At 38.5% G+C, this 21,823-nt stretch overlaps 1 protein-coding gene across 2 annotated transcripts in view; it reads right to left on the reverse strand.

Annotated features, from left to right (window-relative positions):
• Nucleotides 1-1,751: 1,751 nt before the first annotated feature.
• The window catches only part of LOC119775807 (tyrosine-protein kinase CSK-like), a 50,364-nt gene continuing 30,292 nt past the window's right edge, over nt 1,752-21,823 (reverse strand). For both annotated transcript variants that reach the window (XM_038273893.1, XM_038273892.1), the window contains exons 5-13: nt 18,305-18,524; nt 13,969-14,062; nt 13,794-13,859; nt 9,431-9,530; nt 9,254-9,344; nt 9,067-9,140; nt 4,419-4,614; nt 2,755-2,841; nt 1,752-2,671 (exon numbers count right to left, since the gene is read on the reverse strand). In XM_038273893.1, the coding sequence (XP_038129821.1) occupies nt 2,498-2,671; nt 2,755-2,841; nt 4,419-4,614; nt 9,067-9,140; nt 9,254-9,344; nt 9,431-9,530; nt 13,794-13,859; nt 13,969-14,062; nt 18,305-18,524 (1,102 nt within the window). In that variant the 3' untranslated portion in view covers nt 1,752-2,497. The remainder of the gene's footprint in view (nt 2,672-2,754; nt 2,842-4,418; nt 4,615-9,066; nt 9,141-9,253; nt 9,345-9,430; nt 9,531-13,793; nt 13,860-13,968; nt 14,063-18,304; nt 18,525-21,823) is intronic.

Here is a 21,823-nt window from a genome sequence, read left to right on the forward strand (position 1 = left end):
ATACTTCTTCTTTCTTAGTTTTTAGCCTTTTAATTTATGTTTTTAGTCCTTTTGGGACACTTTTTACAAACCCTCTATTTATAGGAGGAGTTTGCCAAAACAGAAGAACTAAGCCAAAGACTCTTAAATGTTTTAATCAGTGAAGCAAAGATGGCGGTTTACCTGACTGCAGGAGGGAGCTCACCTTGATGCCGTGGCTCTGTGGAAGTGCAACGTTAAAGGTGGAATAAGGCTGGAGTTTCACTTCCACAGAGCCACACAGAACATGGAGGATTTTCTTCAGCTGTGGGGTTTTAACAACATTTTGTGTTCTGTGTCAGATGGACAACTACAATTTAACAAACTCCTCATTTAATGATTTTTAACGAACACTTGTTTTACGTTAATTGTTTATATGTTTTGAATTGTGCTGATGAAGATTCTCAGTCATCCAGGTCATAGTCATTCTGTAAAAATTCAAAAAATATCCACTGGACTTGGTTTCAAAGATTTGAAGACGTTTCTCCACCTCTCCAGGAAGCTTTCTCAAATCAAATGTCTGGATCCGCAGTGAGTTTGAGTCTTATATAGACAAAGCCTTGTATTGCTTGGAAACAGAATGTTTGTCTGGATAACTGCGGATCCAGACATTTGAATTGAGAAAGCTTCCTGGAGAGGTGGAGAAACGTCTTCAAATCTTGGTAACCAAGTCCAGTGGATGTTTTTTGAATTTTTACGGTATGTTTTGAATTGTGTAAATATAGTGTTGTTAAAAGTCAAAAAAAGTTTTTCTAAGTGCGAGGTTCTGTACCACTTTCCAGATAAATAACAATTTCTTGCATTTTCTGAAAATCTGTGCTACTTCATCAGAATATCTTAAAAGTATAATGTTTAGCTTCGCTTATCGAAATGAAACTTTAACTGGTAGTATTGAAAGACAGGATCAACAGCACCAACTGTTTCCTCATAGAATTCTGGTTGGTGTCAGATAACTATGTATCTTGAAAAAGAAAAAAAAAACAGTTGTAAAATCGTATTTTGTTTTTTTTACAGTTGAGGCAATTGAAGAAAAATATAGAACCTACTTCCTGTAAAAAAAAGACAACAAACAAACAAAAACCTTGAGACCATAATTGATGCCTTAATGATTTTTTCTTGGATTTAGTTGATCTTCTATTTCTGTCTAATAACAGGTACAGCATCCTGCAACGCAACTTTTAATAGAAACAAGGGAAAAAAAGGTTATTTCTCATTATGGATCCTGTTGTTTTCTGCACTGGAAAAACAATCTAGAAATAAGTAAAAAATGTCTTAAATGAAGTGTATTTACCCTCAATTTGAGTTGGTATTGGTTGAGTATTTTTACTCTTAGGTATTTAGATAAAATGCACTTTAAATAAGACAATGCAATTGTGTTTTCTTATTTTAAATCCAAATTGTCTTGTTCCATTTCTTTGCCTCCTTAATCCAAGAACAAATGCACTAATTTAGAGAAAAAAATGACTTATCTAGATTTTTATTTTTTCCAGTGTGATTACATTTGATTAGTTTAAAAGTGTTTCTTGCATCTGTTTAACTTGCTGTACTCATACATGCAATTTCACGCCCCACTTTAACTTTAAATCTTTCTTAAAAACGTCTGTTTGTGCACCTTTTACTCTGTGCTGATCTCTTATTTGGGTTTATTAAAGTATTTTATTAAACCGTCATGACTTTAAAGCCCTTTATAAGTAAAGTCACATTGTACATCGTTTAAATCAGGAAAAAAAAAATACATTCAAAGTTGTTTATTGAATACAATCCCAAAGTCTACATTTTACAACTATATTTTTAATGTCGAAAATGGCGGCACATTACATTTATTACCAATGGTTTTCCAAGGAGTCTGAATCCCTAAAAGATTAATGGAATAATTTTCTTTTGTCTGTCAGATTCAACATTCTGAGCTGAAGTCTTCACCTTGGCACAGAAACGTCTTTAAGAGCTTCTACTTTTCACGGACAGATGAACTAATAGGTTTTATGTGTTCAACATTATGAGATAATGACAAATAAAGCTGCTTATAACTCCCATTTTAGTTTGGCTACTTTAACAAAACAATTCAACACAGAAAAAATGGCATGTACCTGGAGACTTAGAAAATAATAATATCAATTATAATACATCCAGTAACGATAAACAAAATCCTACTAAGAGTACATTTCCTCTTTGTCTCTGTTGACAAGTTGAAACACTTAAAGGATGGCACCAATATGATGAGGGATATAAAATGTTACTGCACTTTGGTCCCGTTTTAAGAAAGGACTTGATGTTATTAAAATGAATTATTGACTCCAGAGGAAGTTTCGAAAGACGACAGAAACCGTCCAGCCTTTGAAAGCTGGAGAATGTCAAACAATCTGATATGAAGCACGGCGATCAGAAGCAAATGTTTGGAAAAACACAACAAAAAACAAGCTTTGACGATGAGCAAAATTGGCAGTCCTTGCTCTGAAGAGACAAAACGGAACGCAGATGATCATTTTTTGTGGCTAATATGTTGTAGCCACTCCCTCAGCATCTGAAAGCTTGGTCGCGCTGCAGGATCCAGGTTCCAGCACTGTTTCATGATGTTATAAACCACTTCAGGACAGCCGTCCGGACAGTCCATTTTGTAGCCCTTCTCCACGCGAGGCACAACATCTTTTAACGGCTAAAGAAAAAAAAAAAAAACACAGTTAAAAGCAGAGAGAATAAATAAGAACAGATTTTTCCTGCGGTGATTATAATACTTACAATTCTTGGATAGGGAACTCGGCCAAAGGAGTAAATCTCCCATAGTAAAATACCGTAGCTCCAAACGTCCGATTTGGTGGAAAATTTCTGTTGATTACATAAAAAAATTAAACATGGGCAGATTTTTTTTTTTAACTCACTCACATAATAAAGGATTTGCTTCCTTACTTTAATATGTTATTTATTATTTTTTGTTGCTCTGTAATGTTTCAGATCATAAAACAAATGATAATTGAAAAAGATGACAAAATTAACACAAAATTTTAACTAATAAGTATATTTTTATTTCTTATCGGAAAAAAAAGGAAATAAAAGCAACCTTTATTCTGTTTGAAAACATAATTTTTCCTCAATGATTTAGATAGCTTATTCTCCAATAACAAATTATATAATTTTTACATTTACTCTTACTAAATTAAAAATACGGCTGAAAAACTAAAACACCGAAGTTTGATAAAAAGAAACATAACTTAGCCCTTTAAAGCCCGATCCAAGAATAAAACAAAACAAAAAATTACTTTTTTTTGGTTTGAATTCCTTATTTGCCCTTTTAACGAAATATGTAAAAAGAAAAAAACAGAAATACATTTTTGATATTAATAATTTATTACTATGTGATAAGTCAAGATTATTTTTTGTGTAGTCTTCTACTGGCTGTTATCAGGTATATCTGATTGTGTACAATAGGATTTTGAGCAAAGTTTTTACCATTAAATTATGCAAAAGGTGTCAGATGCAAAACATTTCAGAAACTGTATGTATCAAATATGATACATTTGGCATTACAGGGTTAGGTAAAACAGACACTGGTACTTGAGTAGGGTGAGTAGTGTTGCCAACTTCCTGAAAAATTAGAGGCATTACAGGCTAACAAAAGAAGCCAAACGACCTCCATTCCAAAGGGGTGGACCCGTTCGTCTGTTTTATTTGCATGTTTTCTAAACAAAAACAGGCTTTGTTGCGCTACTGTATAAATCCTGGAACTCAACGCTATTTCTGACATCCTGAATTGAAAAAGTTTCCTGGATGGAAGAGAAACGTCTTCAAACTTTTTCCAAAAAGGTAAAAAAACAATCCACTGGACTTTGTTTCCAAGTCTTTTTTTCTTTAAACTTGGAAACAAAGTCCATTAGTTTGTTTTTAACCTTTTTGGAAGTTTATAATGTGTTTACACACTGGAAAAACTATCTAGAAATAAGTAAAAATGTCTTAAATTAAGCGTATTTACCCTTGATTTGAGTAGGTAAATGAGATAGTTTGCCAATGGAATCAGTATTTTTACTCTTAAAATAAGATAATTAGATAGCATTCACTTGAAATAAGAGAATGCTATTGTGTTTTCTTATTTTAAATCTAAATTGTCTTGTTCCACTGGCAAGATGTCTCTTATCTCCTCAGTTCAAGAACAAATGCACTTATTTCAAGAAAAAATGACTTATCAAGATTTAGTTTTTTGCAGTGCATCTTTTTTTACATTTCTATTTTCCTTTTCTATATATCTGTATTCAAAAAGTCTTCACTAAGAGCAAAGTGAAACCAAAGTTAAATTCCTTGTTTTTTCTGACAAACTGGGAAAATAAAGCCGATTCTCAGAAGGGGAGAAATGCTTCTGCCCGCTACTGTGATCTGATTTATACGGCCAGAGTGATCATCTATCAGATTACCTTTTCTCTGAGGGCTTCTGGCGCCGTCCATTTAACAGGAAGCTTAGCAGTATCTTGAGTAGAGGAAGCCTCTTTGGTCAAACCAAAGTCACTGACTTTGGCGATGTTGTCGTCCGACACAAGTACGTTTCTCGCTGCTAGATCTCGATGAACAAAGTTGTTGGCCTCCAGATAAGCCATGGCTTCACAGACGTCTCTGCAAAAGTAAAGCTCAGTTGGTATACAGTAAGTGATAACCTATTTCTTAACATGATGATTTATAGTTTTATTAATATCCAAAAGCTGATTTTTGGTATCAAGGTATCCACTGGTTTCATTTCCCTTCATGGTTTAGATTCATTCATCTACTTACTTAACCGAGGGTTTCTTTAAAATCAATCTACACATAGATTATGTTACCTTGTGCATGTAGTCATACTGCTAATCAGTTTAAGAAGCAAATCAACCAGAGAATATTGCATTAATAAAAAGTTATGTTAATCTAAACGAAGGAACAAACAGTAGCTTAATGCATTGGAAGGTGAGGACTGAATAAAAGTTGTGAAATTGCAGAACGTGAGACTATTCCTGTTTTAATAAAGAAATGTCCATACATTCCTTTCATATTTAACTGTAAGTCTTGGGTCAGATGTTGTACACGTCCTTCCCTCAGCTTCTCATAATAATTTTCTGTCATTTTGACGGGTTTGTAGAATGCATTGCTAACATAAGCTCAGAAAAAGTGACGTTTTTGCCATTAGGCCCCATTAAGCAGGACAGTGATTCATTTTTCTGATGTAATTATAAGTTCAAAGAAGATGAAGTTGCTAAATTATTTCCAAATAATTGCATCCACCTTCTGCAGCCAAACAGCCTTAAAGGAATAGTACACCCAAAACATGATTAGCCTTCATTTTCTACTCACCCCCATGCTGAACAACACTCTGGAGTACTTTTTTGATATCTCAAATGCATCTGGAGATCTGGGAGGCTTCTTGTTGTCTGCTGACATTCAAATAATGGAGGTCTATGGCGCCCGAGGCAGAAAGGTCCATAAAAGTCCACAAAAAACGTGTCAATATTCCTCCATACTGCTCGTCCAATGTATTCCAAGTGTCCTGAATGGGTAGCGTCCATAATTTACTCGAAACGAAGTCATTTAGAATGTTTTTAGAGCATAAACAGTAGTGGATAGGATTTCCTAAAAGCGCGTTCACGACGCTACGGAAACCGCGGCAGACCAAACCAGATGAAAGTGCGCATTCAGCGTCTGCTCTGCCGATAATGCAAGCGTAGAAGAAGAAATGTGCTGTTTACCTGTGCAAAGAAAGAAACAACGAAAGAAAAATGTCTGAGGACTTCAGTGTTGAGGAAGAGCATGAGTTCTTTGCCACGTTTTTTGTGGACTTTTATGGACCTTTCTGTCTCGGGCACCATAGACCTACATTATTTGAATGTCAGCAGACAGCAAGAAGCCTACCAGATCTCCAGATGCATTTGAGATATCAAATGACTCCACTCCAGAGTGTTGTTCAGCATGGGGGTGAGTAGAAAATGAAGGCTAATCATGTTTTGGGTGTACTATTCCTTTAAAATATGATGCTGCTTGACTTTCACTTCCCAGTTGGTTTGGCGTTCTCAGGGTGGTTAGCTCCCCCCTCTGTCCTAAAAATACTATAATCTTTTACTGCAAGCTTTTTATATTGGTATTGTTGGAATGGAGTCTTCGTCTCCGAGTGGCCTTTCAGCCCAGGACTCATTTTACTTTACAGGACTCCCTACTAAGCAGCTTCTAGAAGCATCTTCACAAGGTTTTCTGCCACCTTCCTGAAATCTGCATTTCCATGGTGTTTTATACTTGGGTATAATTGCTTTGGTGGATGAATCTAGTAGCCTCGTGAGACCATCCTGATCTCGCGAGCTTTCAAGGTTTCACTCGCAGATCAGTCTGGAGACTCTCCGTTAAAGAAAATTTGGAGCCGTTCACCAAACGAACGTCCAATCAGCGTTGGCTTTGAGGCGGGTTGAGGTGTGACGCAACGAGAAGCGCGACAGTTCAGTCTAAAGAACATGGCGGCTTCAGCTGATGAAACTAGCGTTAGCGTGGCTATCGAGCAAGTTTTATCGGAATTACAGAGTATTTCTTCACTGAAAGAAGAGCAAAACACTGCTCTGGAGGCTTTTCTCAGAGGAAAAGATGTTTTTGCTCTTCTCCCGACTGGTTTCGGCAAGAGTAGCCTGGCTTGTGGTTGTGTATTCGTTGTCGCTCTGTTAGTACGTCATATGCTTCGTTGATCTGATTGGTTTATTTGGCCCGTCTATCACCAACATAGGCCAATCAGCTAACCAGTATTTACGCCCCTTCCCAAAATTACTTCAACGGAAGGTTTCCAGATGGATATGCGGAGCAAATCCATCTGGCGGAGTCAGGTTATGAATCTAGTGCTGCCAGGGTTGTTTTTCCATGATGTCAACCAGGGCAGCAGTGTGCTGCAGGTGTTGGCTTAAAAAACATTCACAGGAACATTTCAACAAACTAATATGTTGTTAATTGACCTATGAGGTGTTTTGAAAGCAGTGACATCATTATCAAATATACCAGAAATAGATTAAAAGTTATGAAATTTCATCACTTTGAATAATCCTAACATACAGTGAGGAAAATAAGTATTTGAACATCCTGCTATTTTGAAAGTTCTCCCACTTAGAAATCACTGAGGGCTCTGAAATGTCATCGTAGGTGCATGTCCACTGTGAGAGACATGATCTAAAAGACGTAATCCAGAAATCACAATATATATGATTTTTTTTTAAAACTACTTATTTGTATGATATCGCTGCAAATAAGTATTTAAACACCCTTCTATATTGCCAGTTCTCCCAATTAGAAATCATGGAGGGGTCTGAAATTGTCACCTGTCGGAACACCCGTCTGTCGGCTAGAATCCTGACCCTCAAAGACCTGTTAGTCTGCCTTCAAAATGTCCACCTCCACTCCATTTATTACCCTCAATTAGATGCACCTTTTTGAGGTTGTTAGCTGCATGCAGACACGTGTCCACCCCAGAATCCAACTGCTAACATGGCCAAGACCAAAGAGCTGTCCAAAGAAACTAGAGACGAAATTGTCCACCTCATCAAGGCTGGAAAGGGCTACTAGGAATTTACCAAGCAGCTTGGTGAAAAAAGGAAGCAATCGTTAGAAAATGGAAGAAGCTAAACTTGACGGTCAATCTTCCTCGGAACGGGGCTCCATGCAAGATCTCACCTGGTGGGGTCTTAATGATCTTAAGAAATGTGAAAAATCAGCCCAGAACTACATGGGACTAGCTGGTCAATGATCTGAGAAGAGCTGGGACCACCGTTTCCACGGTTACTGTTGGTAATACACTAAGACATCATGGTTTGAAATCACGCACGGAAGGTTCCCCTGCTTAAACCGGCACATGTCGGCGCCCGTTGGATGACCATCTGGATGATCCAGAGGAGTCATGGAAGAAAGTCTTGTGGTCAGATGAGACCAAAATACAACTTTTTGGTCATAATTCCACTAACTGTGTGTGAAGAAAGAAGAATGATGAGTACAATCCTGACATGGGGGTGGTAGCATCATGCTTTGGGGATGTTTTTTTTTTCTGCACATGGGACAAGGCGACTGCACTGTATTAAGGAGAGATTTTAGGGAACAACCTCCTTCCTTCAGTTAGAGCATTGTGGATGGGTGGAGGCTGGTTCTTCTAACAGGCCAATGACCTGAAGCACACAGCCAGGATAACCAAGGAGGGACTCTGGAAGAAGCATATCAAGGTTCCGGTGTGGCCTAGCCAGTCTCCAGACTTAAACCCGATAGAGAATCTTTGGAGGGAGCTCAAACTCTGTGTTTCTCAGCGACAGCCCAAAAACCTGACTGGAAGATCCGTGTGGAGGAATGGGCCAAAATCCCTCCTGTAGTTCGTGCACACCTGGTGAAAAACTATAAGAAACGTTTGACCTCTGTATTTGCAAACAAAGGCTACTGTACCAAATATTAACACTGATTTTCAAATACTTATTATCTTACAAATAAGTAGTTAAAATATCATATATTGTGATTTCTGGATTTTGTTTTTTAGATTATGTTTAATCGGACATGCACCTACGATGTCAATTTCAGAGCCCTCCGTGATTTCTAGGTGCAGAAGCTGAAAAATAGCAGAATACTTCTGCTATAATACTTATTTTCCTCACTGTACCTTAATCAGTTAGGTCTGATTTAACCCTATAATGCCAAATGTATCGTATTTGATACATACGGTTTCTGAAATGTTTTTGCATAATTTAATGGTTAAAATCCTATTGTAGACAATCAGATATACCTGATAACAGAGGGCAGAAGACTACACAAAAAATAATCTTAACTTATCGCATAGTAATAAATTATTAATATCAAAAATGTATTTCTGTTTTTTTTTTTTTTTTTTTTACATATTTTGTTAAAAGGCCAAACAAGGACTTCAAACCAAAAAAAAGTATTTTTTTCTGTTTTGTTTTATTCTTGGATCGGGCTTTAAAGGGTTAAAGTTCAGTCTAACTGAACATCAGACAATGGAAAAAGTAGCATATCTTTAGTCAGCACATGTAAATATTTCACTCCACTGTATCATAATTACACATATAAAGGAATACTCACAAAGAAAAGTTAACGAGTGCCTCTCCACCAAGTACCGTACGCCCTCTGGACCGTAGGTAGTCAACTAAACAGCCCTGCAAAAAGTTCAAACATACACGTAAGCCCCCCCCCCCATGAGGATATATTTAATCCTATATGTTAAAAAAGATTCCAGTTAGAGACAAAAATCCAATCTGGAGCCCCCTACCTTTGCCATATACTCCGTAACTATAAAAAGACTTCCATTCTCCTCTACGATCACACCAAGCAGCTGGACCAGATTATTGTGCCGTAGTTGCCTGGTGAAAAAAACAAGACCATGGGCAATGTCACATTTGGTTTTTGTGTTTTGGTTATAAAGTATTTCTATATTTTCCAGCCTTACGTCATAACAGAGGCTTCTGCAATAAAGGCCTGAGCTGTAGCATCGTTTTTTATGCACTTCACAGCTACTTTCGTCCCTCGGTAGTCTCCCACCATGACATCTGGAGTAATCATCACACAGTTAACATTTGGAAGGCAGTTCATTAGCGTATGACAGCAGCAATATTCTTCACATTTCAAGCAGATTTATATGATGAAACATGGTTGAAATGCTGCAGTGCCTAGCATTTTTTTAACTTTAAAAAAAAAAGTTTCTCTTTGGAATTTATGTAAAGCACAAAACTGGGAAGTGGAAGTAAAATGTTCATAAAGTCTGTGTATTATTGGCCATTTGCTGAGATATCCCTGAATAAAGTGTACCAATTAAATTAAAAGAAAATACTCTACATAGGTGTTATTTAATCTCAATATAAATACAGGTTTTCATGTGAGAACTCATTGGAACTTTGATCTTCTTGTGGTACGGAAACAAGAAGAGGCCCATGGCTGCAGAAAGCAATGAAAAGTTCAAATTAAAGTCACTAAGGAGACAGTTAACTTGTGGGAATAAGGCGCTCTGGTCCGATGTACGGTGGCTGAGAAGTGCAAAACACATTTACAATTCAAAACCACATTAACAAATAAAAAACAAAATAACATTTGAAGAAACAAAATTATATTTTATGAAACAAATGTATTTTTGAAAAAAAAAGTTACAATTTTTAAAAACAAATTTATATTTTAGCAAACAAATTCACATTTTAAATAAGTTAGATTTTAGGTGAGAGAAAGTTTCATTTTAGAGAAAAAAAAAATACATTATAGGGAAACAAATTTACATCTAAAAAAAAATTGACCGTTCGGAAACACTTGTACAAGTGCAAAGACAAAACTGCAAGTGGCAAAACACAGTTACATAGCCAAAAACAAATTAACAAAAGACGGGTACACGGAAAGGGAATGTCCCAGTGGCCGGATGTGACGTCCCCATTACCCTGACTTGTAGTACAAACAGCTCAATCTGTGAATTTGATTCCTAAAATGTAAATTTGTTTTTAAAAATTGTAACTTTTTTTTTCAAAAATACATTTGTTTCATAAAATATAATTTTGTTTCTTCAAATGTTATTTTGTTTTTTATTTGTTATGTGTTTTTGAATTGTAAATGTGTTTTGCACTTCTCAGCCACCGTACCGATGAGACCAATATTAGACTTTTAGCCAACATCTAAAACATTCATTAAGATACTAAAGAATAATATAGATAAAAGTATTTATACAAAATGACAATAAAAAGTCTGCAAAGAATATCCCTGTTGATCCAGTCAGTTCATACCAAAATTTAAAGGAGACATTGTGGTAAGAATTGAAAACATGTTTATATACACTCTCAATTGTTTCTGAATGGAATTTCATGATGAACTCGGAGAAATAATTATTTTATAGACCTGAAACTTTAAACTAATCCATCATTTTCCATCCACTTTACTAATATCCAGTGCTTTTTTTTTTTTATTTCACATGAAATCTTAATAAATTATATAGAAAAGTGTAGTTATGATGCTGGTGACGATTCTCAGTCATCCAGGTTATAGTTTGAAGACATTTCTCTTCCCATCCAGGAAAATTTTCCAATTCATAATGTCAGAAATAGAGTTGAGTTCGAGGCTTTATCCAGCAGCCCAACAAAGCCTTTTTTTTTTCTTAGAAAACATGCAAATAGAAATGGACAAACGGGTCCACTCCTTTGGAATGGGTGTCGTTTGGTTTATTTACTTAACCTGCAATGCCCCATACCTTTCTATGGCTACGTTCACACTGCAGTCCTTGATGCTCAATTACGATTTTTTGCGAAATCTGATTTTTTTGCATTGCCGTTCATATTTCCAAATATATGCGACTAGTATGTGATCTCATGTGTGAACTGCAGTCATACAACGCAAGTGTCCCGCATGCGCAGTAGAGGACGCAATGACGTCACAAGCCAGCATGCTCTTTTTTAACAGAAGTAAACATGAATGTTAGTGCCGGAGCGCATCTAGCGATCTTTTCCAACCATAAAAATACAGTCTTTTCAATATGGCTAAACATAAATACTTGTTAGGTTTATTCAATGATGATTATAAAATTAATGTGTGTTTATGAAACATTTGTGCGAGGGGATGCTCCACTCCTGTCTCATGATCCAGTCAGGAGACCATCCTGCCTTGTCATTCTGATGGAGCATTCTGTCTTCATGAATGGATCAATTGTTCTGTCAGAACAATACCCTGTTTGTAACCATGTGTCATGTTCTGTTAATAAAACGCTCTGCGGAGGAGGTCCAGTGGGAGACAGTGTGTTTGAGTCTGGGGTTCAACTGTCTCTCCTTTCTGCAGAAATTGTATCCATTACTGTGTATTTCAGTTCTTCTTTTGCAAACCTACATTTATGAACCCGACAATACTGCTCTCTGCATCATCGCCTGTCATGGTTGTTTTTCTCGCCGCCTCTTCATAGCTAGACGCATATTAGTGACCTTTGTTGGGTATTAATGGTGTTCAGGTCGGATGAATGTGACCTAGTCGTTCAGACACAGGTCGCATTTGAAAAGATCAGATTCGTATCGGATTCAGGACCACAGAGCCAAGCGGCCTTAGTCGCAGTGGAAAAAACTGGATTTGTGTTATTCAGACAGCCATGAAAAGATCAGAACCGTGTCACACAAGGTCAAAAAAATCGGATTTGGGTCACTTCAGGCTGCAGTATGAACGTAGCCTAAGTCTCTGAAACGGGGGTCGTTAAAGGGAATTGTTGGCCTGGCTGAATATGTGAGGTCTTCTGTTCCCCTGTACAGGGGTTGCAATTATAGTGGGAAGGAATCAACTCAATTGCTGCATTGTAGGTTTTTGAAAGCAGAAATCTGAATACACCAACCTTAAACACCTTAAACAGAGGGGGTGGACTAAAATTTCAGCTTTAAAAAAAAAGCCAGGCCAACAATTCCCTTTAACAACCCCCCTTTTCAGAGACATAGACAGGTATGGGGCATTGCAGGCTAACATCTATCCATCCATCCATCTTCCTCCACTTATCCAGGGTCGGGTCGCGGGGGCAGCTGCTTAAGAAGGGAGGCCCAGACTTCCCTCTCCCCAGCCACTTCTTCTAGCCCCTCAGGAGGAACCCCAAGGCGTTCCCAGGCCAGCCGAGAAACATAGTCTCTCCAGCGTGTCCTGGGTCTTCCCCGGGGCCTCCCCCCGGTGGGACGTGCCCGGAACACCTCACCAGGGAGGCGTCCAGGAGGCATCCTAAACAGATGCCCGAGCCACCTCAACTGGCTCCTCTCGCCGTAGAGGAGCAGCGGCTCTACTCCTCACCCTATCTCTAAGGGAGAACTCAGCCACCCTACGGAGGAAACCCATTTCGGCCGCTTGTATCCGCGATCTCGTTCTTTCGGTCATGACCCAGAGTTCATGACCATAGATGAGGGTAGGAACTACAGGCTAACAAAAAAAGCCAAATTACCCCCATTCCAAAGGGGTGGACCCGTTCGTCCGTTTCTATTTGCATGTTTTCTAAACTAAAACAAGCCTTTGTTGGGCTGCTGGATAAAACCTGGAACTAAACGCTATTTCTGACATTTTGAATTGAAAAAGCTTCCTGGATGGAAGAGAAATGTTTTCAAACTTGGAAATAAAGTCCAGTGGATGTTATTTTTAAAGCTACAGTGTGTAACTTTTAGCGACATCTAACGTCCAGACTGCAGACCGCAGCAACATGAACATCTCCTCCCCACCGCTTCTCCCCCCCAACAGTACGGCGAGCGTTACGGGACAAAATGTCTTCCACGACGTCCGCATCACCTACCTTCTCAAGTGATGAGGTTTGTTTACATAGATAATTTTACAGATAGTATTCTCAGGCATAATACTGCCATCTATTGTTCAGTACCGTCTCAGTTCATCTCTCTCAACTTGCCGTAGTTACTTTCGAGCGTAATGGGCGATCTCGCAATCGCTAGTTTGTTGGCTCTGCGCTGCCGTAGCGCAAAGATGTCTGCCTCCATGGCTGCGAGACCCGCTCCTATGTAATTATAAATAACGAATTCTAAGGCAACGCAAATATTAAGGTTAAGAGGCTGAGCTCGTAGATGATGATAAATGACATAGTTATGTATAATATATTACATTTCTGACTGTATATCCCTGTAATTATTACACACTGTAGCTTTTAAACATTTTTGAAATGTAGTTGTGAGAAAAAATTATCTAATCTTCTTTCTTAAAGAAATGTACACTCTTATACTATTTTTTTCAACACCATCTTATTATTATTTATTAAAAAAAACAAATCAAAGAATAAATATAAAAAAGGCTTTTTCTTTAGTAAGTGGAGTGAATCTACTTGCCTCCAAATTCTCCTTTACCAATAACCTGATGAAGCTTCAAGTCTTTTCTGCTCATAGACCATCCACCTGTTAGTCAGTTAAAAAGGAAAAGACATATTAGTGAAAACATTCACTAATGGTGAACATGGTTTAGCACATCATTGCATCATTGAAACACAGACAAACTGAGTCTTACTCCTGGAGAACTCGTCCTGAGCAGCCACAGTGCCCTCCTCTAGCTTTGGCTTAATCAGCTTGGTGCACAGGCCGTCTGCATCTTTGGTGTAGTGCTGGAGAAGGTCAGATGTAGACAGTTTAAAGTAACAGGCAGACGCTTAAAAGAAAGAAAAATTCAGTCATGTCAAAAACTAAAAAAGAAACTAATTAATTGCCCAGCTTTGCTCTGTGGGCGGTTTTGGTTGTGACTGTGGGTTATCCTCTTAATTTGATGAATACAAATAAATGTTTGCGTTTTCTGCTCTAGAGAAGAAGCTGTACTTTCAAAGGCCGTCTGCTTCATTCATGTTTGATAAACTATGATCGACAGACTGATTATTATCTAGAAGGAAAGAGAGACGGTGAAAGGATGTGATGAACAAGAAATTCTTCTGAAAGAAAAAAAAAAGCATCAGATACAGTCACCTTTATGTCTGCAACATACAGCAGCCATTTCATGATTAACGTTTTGACATTTAGGAGGAAAAAAGGTCCAACCGTTTGATGTGCCTATTATCTATCTAAAAAGTAATAAATAGAGGTTTACCCCGGTCTAAATCAGCTGTTTAATCCATAGAGTTTAATTGTTTACCTGCAGCAAAAAAAGATTTTATTAAATAAAACGATTTGTTTTGTGGTGAAATGAAAGAATTACTATTCTTGGTGTTTTAGACTACTGCTACTACTGTTTAAGGATTAGGGCCGTTCTAACAAAGTGAAATGTGTGATGCTGCCAGCAGCTTGTATCACTATCTGCAGGGTGTGTTCACAATCATGTCCTGGTTTGTTCCTTCGTCTTCATGAGTCTGTTTGTTCACTAATGTTCTCTAACAAACCTCAGAGGACAGATGTGTTACTGAATTACACACAGATTGGATCCGATTTACCGAATAAGTTACGTCTACAGTCGGTTATTTGAATAAGAAATCATTGAAGGGTATGAGAGTGCTGGACTAAATTAGAAACGCAATCCAAATTTTCTTTTTTTGTATTATTCAAATATTGCACTTCACAGTTATCTAACACATCATGCGGATATGTAAGAGAAAATCCAAATAACAACCTGAAAACTGAAGGCTTAACATGTTTGAAAAAGTTCAAGGTGTAAAAGAAGTCTGCAAGGCTAAAGACATATGTCTAAAGACATACACTATATTGCCAAAAGTATTTGCTCACCCATCCAAATTATTGGAATCAGGTGTTCCAATCACTTCCATGGCCACAGGTGTATAAATTCAAGCACCTAGGCATGCAGACTGTTTTTACAAACATTTGTGAAAGAATGGGTCGCTCTCAGGAGCTCAGTGAATTCCAGCGTGGAACTGTGATAGGATGCCACCTGTGCAACAAATCCAGTCGTGAAATTTCCTCGCTCCTAAATATTCCACAGTCAACTGTCAGCTGTATTATAAGAAAATGGAAGTGTTTGGGAACAACAGCAACTCAGCCACGAAGTGGTAGGCCACGTAAACTGACGGAGCGGGGTCAGCGGATGCTGACGCGCATAGTGCGAAGAGGTCGCCAACTTTCTGCAGAGTCAATCACTACAGACCTCCAAACTTCATGTGGCCTTCAGATTAGCTCAAGAACAGTGCGCAGAGAGCTTCATGGAATGGGTTTCCATGGTCGAGCAGCTGCATCCAAGCCATACATCACCAAGTGCAATGCAAAGCGTCGGATGCGGTGGTGTAAAGCACGCCGCCACTGGACTCTAGAGCAGTGGAGACGCGTTCTCTGGAGTGACGAATCGCGCTTCTCCATCTGGCAATCTGATGGACGGGTCTGGGTTTGGCGGTTGCCAGGAGAACGGTACTTGTCTGACTGCATTGTGCCAAGTGTAAAGTTTGGTGAAGGGGGGATTATGGTGTGGGGTTGTTTTTCAGGAGCTGGGCTTGGCCCCTTAGTTCCAAGGAAAGGAACTCTGAATGCTTCAGCATACCAAGACATTTTGGACAATTCCATGCTCCCAACTTTGTGGGAACAGTTTGGAGCTGGCCCCTTCCTCTTCCAACATGACTGTGCACCAGTGCACAAAGCAAGGTCCATAAAGACATGGATGACAGAGTCTGGTGTGGATGAACTTGACTGGCCTGCACAGAGTCCTGACCTCAACCCGATAGAACACCTTTGGGATGAATTAGAGCGGAGACTGAGAGCCAGGCCTTCTCGTCCAACATCAGTGTGCGACCTCACAAATGCGCTTCTGGAAGAATGGTCAAAAATTCCCATAAACACACTCCTAAACCTTGTGGACAGCCTTCCCAGAAGAGTTGAAGCTGTTCTAGCTGCAAAGGGTGGACCGACGTCATATTGAACCCTATGGATTAGGAACGGGATGTCACTTAAGCTCATATGTGAGTCAAGGCAGGTGAGCAAATACTTTTGGCAATATAGTGTATGTCTTTAGACATATGTCTTTAGACATATGGCTAAAGACATATGTCTTTAGACATATGTCTTTAGACATATGTCTAAAGACATATGTCTTTAGACATATGGCTAAAGACATGTCGCTACAAGCATGCTTAGTGTGAGGGATTGTATTTGAGTCAATGAGTCGATGCAATCAGCTGGTTTTCCTTAGACAGAAAACTTTGTATCAATTTGACTGTATGATCTGGTTGAACTGTAAAGTGCCTTGAGATGACATGTGTTGTGAATTTGGCGCTATATAAATAAACTGAATTGAATTGAATATTTGAGAACGTCTTTATTATACTTAAGCATTTTACTGGCATTTCAACTGGCTCACTATATGGCATTGAGGTTTAAATTTTTTTTTTATTCTTTGAATTATTTAGTAAATCATCTCCAGTCTTTTTTTTTTTTTTTTTTTTTCCAGGATTTTACTGCAAACTTTGGGTTTTTAATGATTTTTTAGTTTGATTTGAGTATGGTGTAATACCGCTTTTGACCATTTAGTTGTTTTGGGGGGCGCTGTTTCTCCCTTCTTTCGTATATATACATATTTAGATAATAACTTGGGGAAAAAATGAAATTTCCCTGCCATTTCAAAAGTTTATCATTACAATTCTTGTAAAACAACATAATTTAAAGCCTATTCATTTATTTATTAATAAAATAACACTTCTTATAAATCCTTTACACATAGAATGGTGTTTACTTACTAAAGCCATGAATTTTGGATACAGCGCGAAGGTACTGATATCTGGATTTAATGTGGTTTCTCCTCTATATTAAGCATAGTAAACATGTTTTAATAAAACATACTGTTGATGATATCTTAAATTTTTAGCACAACTCAGTGCAAAGACAATTCAGGGGAGTACTTTGTGTCAGGTAATGTCTTTAACAGTAGTTTAAACCTTCTTGACCGAAGCTTTGGGTGTCCATTGTTCATCTAGTGGTGAAGTTTGGAACTTGTCGGCTTGCTGGGAAGAAGCAAGGAGGCGGCGGTGCAGTTCAAAATGCTTTACATTAAATAAACAATAAAATAAGAGTGACTAGTATTAGAATATAAGCTGTTAGAGGTAAAAACAACCTTAAATCAGGCAGTAAAGCAAATAGAACTGTTGGACAACAAACTTTTAACTTAAGGTTTAACTTTGGTATGACTTTGCAGAAACAAGATTAAAACGAAAAGTTTCCCCACATTATCTCACTTAATGTGTCCTTCTACAAGCCTATAAGCATATTTGCTGTAAGCATATTTGCTCAGAATGTTGAGTATTTAATTGAAGCATGTTTTTATTCTACAAATTGAGATGTAAACTTTTCCTTTTGGCTTTATCTGACTGGGCTTAAATAATTTATCTATGACATAATAGTAAGATTATGTCATCAACATCCTTGTTGTTATTTATGTAGTTTGGTTTTGCAGAACATCGAAGACAAATATATGAAAATAGGAGATTAAATTAAAACAAACCTGCTGCAAATAGAAACCTGAGGCTCTAGAGCTCAAAAATCAGTTTTGTTAGAACCAGAGCTTTTTACAGTGGTGGCCAATAGAGGGCTCTCTTACTAAATACTACAGTTACACATCCATTAACTGTGAACAAAAGTTTTTGTTCCAGAAAACGAACAAGCGGCAGTTCAGAATACGTCCTTCACACAGGAAAAGCACCCAGTTTGACAGCAAAGAGCCTTTTTGAGGTTGAACCTCAGCATAATGTTCACTTCCTCTTTAACTCTTCCTGTTCAACATATGTTCCAGGAACTGAATGTTGTGAAGTTGTACAGCTATGTCGGCTTCCTAAACCCCGCCCACCTTAGACTAATGCTTCAGTGCTAGACCATATGTATAAACAATGAGCATTTATTTTTATAGGTTACCTCTAATCTTGCAGTCTCACCTCAACCAGCTGCATGAGGTTCTCAAAATAGGCCTCTTCATCAATAGTGAGCTTGCCGTTTTTGTAGATAATGCGGTAGTGCTCCACCTTCCCGTCACAGCTCACACACAGAGTGTAGTCACCAGGGAAGTTGGTGCTCTCTCTCACCAAGAACAGGCCTGTCTCAGGAGGGTGAAGCAGCCGCTCGGCCTGGTCTCGTGTTATCTTCCCATGAAACCATCTGGAAGAGTAAGAAAAGAATTGGGGCACTAAAATGAGCTGAAGAAAGCGCTTCACAGTGCAATATAAAAACAAAAAGAGCATAAAATTCATAAATCAGTTCATGAAAAACACACAGAGGCAATAGAAGCTAAAAATAAAACCATCTCTTCAATTTTGCTCTGTGAACCAAAATGAGGGATAATTTAGGAAGTTATGGGAGAAGGTAAGAAGAAATATTAAATGGGGCATTTATGTACAAACATTGATGGATACACTTACAATAAAATCTTAAAATCAGTTCTTAATAGATAAGCAGTGCAGAGATGCTTTAAATAGTTCTAGTGAGGCCTCCAGCTGCACTGTTAGGTACTAGTTAAAGATGTCTGACTGCTCTTCAATGCAGAACAGCAATTTAAAGCTGTCATCACACGGAAATCAGACTTTATTTTACGTAAATGTGTGTTTTGCTGATGCCGAGTCATTTTCTCTATGTGATTTTTTTTCTCCTAAAAATGATTAAACACAATTTTAATGACAGTTTTAGAAGGAGTTTAAATGTAAAATACTAGGTTATTACTCCTGTAAGTAATCAATCAGGGGAGTGTTGGCCTAGAGGTTAGTGCAGTGCTCTTGTGCTCGGAGAAGGTTGCAAGCACCCGGTTCGCTCCACTGTGGGTCCTTGAGCAAGACCCTTAAAGGAATAGTACACCCAAAACATGATTAGCCTTCATTTTCTACTCACCCCCATGCTAAACAACACTCTGGAGTACTTTGATATCTCAAATGCATCTGGAGATCTGGGAGGCTTCTTGCTGTCTGCTGACATTCAAATAATGGAGGTCTATGGTGCCCGAGGCAGAAAGGTCCATAAAAGTCCACAAAAAACGTGTCAATATTCCTCCATACTGCTCGTCCAATGTATTCCAAGTGTCCTGAGTGGGTAGCGTCCGTAATTTACTCGAAACGAAGTCATTTAGAATGTTTTTAGAGCATAAACAGTAGTGTATAGGATTTCCTAAAAGCGCGTTCACGAGCCTACGGAAACCGCGACAGACCAAAGCAGATGAAAGTGCGCATTCAGCGTCTGCTCTGCTGATAATGCAAGCGTAGAAGAAGAAATGTGCTGTTTACCTGTGCAAAGAAAGAAACAACGAAAGAAAAATATCGGAGGACTTCAGTGTTGAGGAAGAGCATGAGTTCTTTGCCGAGCTGAATGCGCACTTTCATCTGGTTTGGTCTGCCGCGGTTTCCGTAGCGTCGTGAACGCGCTTTTAGGAAATCCTATACACTACTGTTTATGCTCTAAAAACATTCTAAATGACTTCGTTTCGAGTAAATTATGGACGCTACCCACTCAGGACACTTGGAATACATTGGACGAGCAGTATGGAGGAATATTGACACGTTTTTTGTGGACTTTTATGGACCTTTCTGCCTCGGGCGCCATAGACCTCCATTATTTGAATGTCAGCAGACAGCAAGAAGCCTCCCAGATCTCCAGATGCATTTGAGATATCAAAAAAGTACTCCAGAGTGTTGTTCAGCATGGGGGTGAGTAGAAAATGAAGGCTGATCATGTTTTGGGTGTACTATTCCTTTAACCCCACACTGCTCCCTGGGCGCCGCACGATGGCAGCCCACTGCTCCCCAGCGAATTTCTCAAATGTGAGATCATGTGAGAATATTAATTCTTAATAATAATTCAATTATATAGACAATGATGTTGTCTGATGAGGAAGGATAATTCATCCTATTTTTGGAATATTTCTCATCGGATTTAGAGCAGTTTTAGTAAATTGTTTTGAGAAGCACGTACGAGTCTAAGTCTAAAACCAAACAAGGTTCCTGTCCTCTCTTCTGCAGCCTGAAGAACCTGATTAATGGGAACTCTATGCCTTGGGACCAAACTCTAGCGCCTCTGTTTAATAAAAGTTTAACAGCACAAAATATAATCAGAGCTTTGCACCAGAGAGATGATAAGAAAGATTAGTTTACTCAAAAAAGATTAGACAGGTTCATGGATAAATAGATTAGAGGTTCAACAGCATGGAAATTGAAATAGTGTACATGTGAATAACTTGAGCAAGAGGTAAAATTTATGTAAAAGATAACAGTGGGACAAGAATAAGTCTTGAGGGACACCACAGATGAGCTTTACAAAATTAGACTAATCGTTGCCAAAAGTAACTGAAAACATTGTTTAACTTTAATAATTCAAACCTTCTCAGTCACTTCAGTGGACCATTGCAGACAATCAAAGGTCCAACTACATGCATAACTGAAAAGCAGCATCTGATTTCATGCTTAGAGAAGTTTCAGAACTGCAGTGCCTACTGAGATCAGACTGAAACTTTCCCAAAAATTACATTTTCATTTAAAATGGATAAACTTCAGGGAACACACAAATTTATTTTAAAAAATGGCAATGAAAGGTCATTTGGAATTAGATCTATATGTACTTTTTGCTCTAGGTATCCCTTATAGATTATAGATAAATAAACCAGTTACTTAAATTAAATTGTCTTATATAATTTTAATTTGTAGTTTATTTCACTGCCAACACAAAACATAATGGAGAAAACACGCTAGAGTCGTCCTCCTCCTGTATTACATTCTCGATCTCTATAGAAAGTTTAGTTATCAGGCTCGTCTCCTGTGGAACCAGCTACCAGTTTTAGTCCATATCCGTATCTCTATAGTTATGCTGCTATAGGCTTAGACTGCTGGAGGACATAGGGACCCCTTTTTCTCATTCTGCTTCATTCTATCTCTATTCTCCCACTCTGCAGAATCTGTTAGTTCAATCTCTAACATTCTGCTCTCTCTGCTTTTTCTCATAGTAGCTTCATCTGGTCTGTTCCTGTTTGGCTGTGACTCCATCCTGGAGAGAAATATCAGCTGTGCTGCTGCCATCAACACCTTTGTTTCTAGATGTTGGAGCTTGGCCTGTTTTCCAGTGTAGTCCTGTTTCTCTGACTGTGACTAACTGGATGTGCTCTCTTCATCCTCTGACATGGGAGCTGGCTCGGAGCTCGTCTGCCTGGCTGTGTGTTTCCTGGACGGGGCCGCCTGTGGAGCTGGTTGACAGTTGCCTTTTGTATCTATGCTTCTTTTTGTATGTCTGCTTCTGTCTCCTTGAACCCCAGTGGGACTCAGCAGATGGCCGCTCACACTGAGCCTGGTTCTGCTGTAGGTTTCCTCCTGTTAAAAGGGAGTTTTTCCTCTCCACTGTCGCTACAAGCATGCTTAGTGTGAGGGATTGCTGAAGAGTCAATGAGTCGATGCAATCAGCTGGTTTTCCTTAGATAGAAAACTTTG

Source organism: Cyprinodon tularosa, unplaced genomic scaffold, assembly GCF_016077235.1.
Source record: "Cyprinodon tularosa strain WSP-4 unplaced genomic scaffold, ASM1607723v1 ctg898, whole genome shotgun sequence".
In the NCBI taxonomy this organism is placed as follows: Eukaryota; Metazoa; Chordata; class Actinopteri; order Cyprinodontiformes; family Cyprinodontidae; genus Cyprinodon; species Cyprinodon tularosa.